Source organism: Plectropomus leopardus, unplaced genomic scaffold (genome assembly GCF_008729295.1).
Source record: "Plectropomus leopardus isolate mb unplaced genomic scaffold, YSFRI_Pleo_2.0 unplaced_scaffold24580, whole genome shotgun sequence".
Classification (NCBI taxonomy): domain Eukaryota; kingdom Metazoa; phylum Chordata; class Actinopteri; order Perciformes; family Serranidae; genus Plectropomus; species Plectropomus leopardus.
Window position 1 is genome coordinate 1 of NW_024626691.1, and position 2,775 is coordinate 2,775.

Consider the following 2,775-nt stretch of genomic DNA (forward strand, 5'->3'; position numbering starts at 1 on the left):
GTGTGTGTGTGTGTGTGTGTGTGTGTGTGTGTGTGTGTGTGTGGCGGGAGAAAATGGATGGAACGTGTTTACAAATACGACACATACAGTTTGAAAGTTTTTGGAGTTTTCGGCGACCGGATGCGGTTCATCTAAAAGGTGAAAAGTAACTTCACAGGTGTGCAGTTTCCTTTCTTATCTGCCGCTTTTCTGTTCCCGCTCGATCGAACGGTCCAGTGAGAGCGACGCTCCGAAGATCTGTTTCCAAACGTGAGAAAGGCGTCCTGATACACTGACTTCTTACCGCTTCTCCTACAACTCTTCAGCTGTCAACGTGGAACAAAAAAAACATTAAGAGTTGCAAAAAGGAGGGAGGAGAAGGAGGGGGGGCAAAGAGGAGAAGAGGTCGTTATGAAATCAGAAGTTCTCCCCGTCGTCCTCCGCGCTCTGCGTTAAGCGCGTCCCGTCAGTTCAAGTTGACTAAAGGACTTGACGAGGTTATAGTGGGCCCTCTCGTCGTCCGTCAGCTCCATGTTTCCGGGCCGCACCACCACCACCACGTTCACGCCCGCTTCCTCCGCAGCTTTAGCCTCTGCAACGACAAATACGGATGAAATTTTAAATTTAACTCCACGTTTACAGAGCCTGAAAGCAAAGCTACATGAGCTTACATTCATTACGCGTACTGCACGTGATTTAACACACATATCAAACACTGGCGGTGATGTTTTGAGAAAATCACTGATGCGCCAACACGGGCAGGAAAGAAGAAGACATTTTCGTTTTAAAACGTCATTTTGAAATGAAAGCATTGCAGCGTGTGCTGCCTTCACGTACTTCTTACGAGCACATGAGCGAACCTCTAAAGGTGTAATTACGAGTGGGAAATTTCAGTGATACTCGAGTTGTGACATTTGCGTGACGTTTCAGGGCAGCAGGAGTGGTGGAAAGCGTGGAAAGCGTGTTGGTAGTAAATATATATATTTCGTTTTTTTGTTCCTAGTAGCTTTCATATACTTTTAGCAGCTGTATATTTTAGTTTATGCATTGATTAGCGGCTGCAGCAAGCAAACTTTGAACTATGAAACATGCCGGGCGAGTATATTAACACTGATAATGTTATTTTATAACAGGAGTTACCGACTTGACGTCATAAATGCATAAAGATGAGGAGAAAAAGTCAATGTTTGGTTTTCACGTCCAGTGTGAATCAGCCAACAACCAAAGTTTCAAACTTGAAGAAAAGCAGGCGTTTTTCGGAGGCTGAAGTGCATTGTTTATCAGATCTGCAGAGTAAACACGAGGTGTTTTGTTGAGTCACATCAAATGTGTCCACGTAAACAGAGAAAATCCCACAGGGCAGCTTTAACAAAGACTGGCGGTTTTGTGACGTTTGCTCCGGGCTGCAGGCTGTATGATGACGTGCTGATTCATCGCAGATCCAAAGTTTGCCATCTAATATTTGCTAATTAACTGTTAACATGCTCACCTCGAGTGACGTCGGTCAAGAATGTGATCTCCTCTGGTTGACAGCCGATCCTCTCTGCAATCCTCTCGTAGCTTTTGCTCTCCACTTTCGCTCCTATATTAGTGTCGAAGTGACCGTCTAATAACTGAAACGATTAAAAAAGAACGTCTCATTAGCCATAATATTAATAACATTAACAGCACGACTTTACTGTCGCCTTTAATCAATTAAGACATAAAAAACAGAAAACTGGTGAAGATAATTACGTGAAACTAATTTTAATGTAGTGATGATTATTAAATATATAATGAGAGAGGCGGCTGTACTTACATCTAAAACGTCTCCCTCCACAGAGTATCCAAACAGAAGTTTCTGTGCCTCCACACTTCCAGAGGAGTAAATGTACACTTTTAGTCCCTGTCCTCTCCATCTTTTGATGGCTGGAATTACGTCCTGATAGACCCTGTTTACAACGAGCACAAAAGCAAAAGATAAATCAGTGATACTCAACTCACGAGCCACGGGCAAAAATCCAGTGGCCCCAGAACAGTTCCTAATTCACAATAAAAATAAAGAGATTCTGGACATTGTTTTTGTACTTTTAGTGTATATATAAGGTGCCAGAGTGCATACAACTGCATAAAAATAATTTTAAAAAAGTGCCAGTGGAGGATCCCCCACAGAGGTCCAATGTCCTAAAATCCATAAATGTCTTGTCCTGGAAATGTCCACTAATGTTAAAAATGTCCAAAAATCCTAGAAAAGTCCTATAGAAGTGACCTAAACTCTGAGAAATGTCCTGAAATCCGAAAAGATCCAAAAATCTGAGATATGTCCTAAAATCCAAGAAACGCTGTAAAATCCTAGGAACATCCTTAAATCTAAGAAATGTGCTAAAATCAGAAAAAATGCCCTTAAATCTAAGAAATGTGCTAAAATCAGAAAAAATGTCCTAAAATCTGAAAAAATGCCCTTAAATCTGAGAAATGTGCTAAAATCAGAAAAAATGCCCTTAAATCTGAGAAATGTGAGCAAATCTGAAAAACCTCCAAAATCCAAGAAACGTCATAAAATCCAAGAAATGAGCTCAAATCTTGAAAATGTCCTGAAATCCTAATACATTCGCTCCCTGTTGGATCAGAGCGTCGACTGAATTTTGAAATGAGGAAACTGATCGGCGTACTTACTCGCCTTTGATTCTCCCAGAAGCGTACGCCGCCCTCCACATGTGACCCTGCAGCTGTTTGAGCGCCGTGGACTTCCTGTCTGCCGCCATCTGCCACAGCACATTATCCACCACTTCCCTAATGGCCTTCTCCTCGTCCGTG

At 42.2% G+C, this 2,775-nt stretch overlaps 1 protein-coding gene across 1 annotated transcript; it reads right to left on the bottom strand.

Annotated features, from left to right (window-relative positions):
• Positions 1 to 6: 6 nt before the first annotated feature.
• On the bottom strand, positions 7 to 2,769 carry LOC121966438 (enolase-phosphatase E1-like). Its single transcript, XM_042516530.1, has 4 exons — positions 2,635 to 2,769; positions 1,778 to 1,910; positions 1,469 to 1,592; positions 7 to 571 (listed from the first exon to the last, which is right to left on the bottom strand). Exons 1-4 carry the CDS (start codon positions 2,721 to 2,723, stop codon positions 432 to 434), a joined length of 486 nt encoding a protein of 161 aa, XP_042372464.1. The 5' UTR covers positions 2,724 to 2,769; the 3' UTR covers positions 7 to 431.
• Between the last annotated feature and the right edge of the window lie 6 nt (positions 2,770 to 2,775).

Bases quoted from the DNA above. Each gene is read 5' to 3' on its own strand.
- LOC121966438 (XM_042516530.1), bottom strand. From the start codon at position 2,723: ATGGCGGCAGACAGGAAGTCCACGGCGCTCAAACAGCTGCAGGGTCAC. The intron at 1,593-1,777 runs GTAAGTACAGCC...TAATCGTTTCAG, and splicing joins TGGAGGGAGACGTTTTAGAT to TTATTAGACGGTCACTTCGA. The intron at 572-1,468 runs GTGAGCATGTTA...TTGTCGTTGCAG, and splicing joins CTTGACCGACGTCACTCGAG to AGGCTAAAGCTGCGGAGGAA.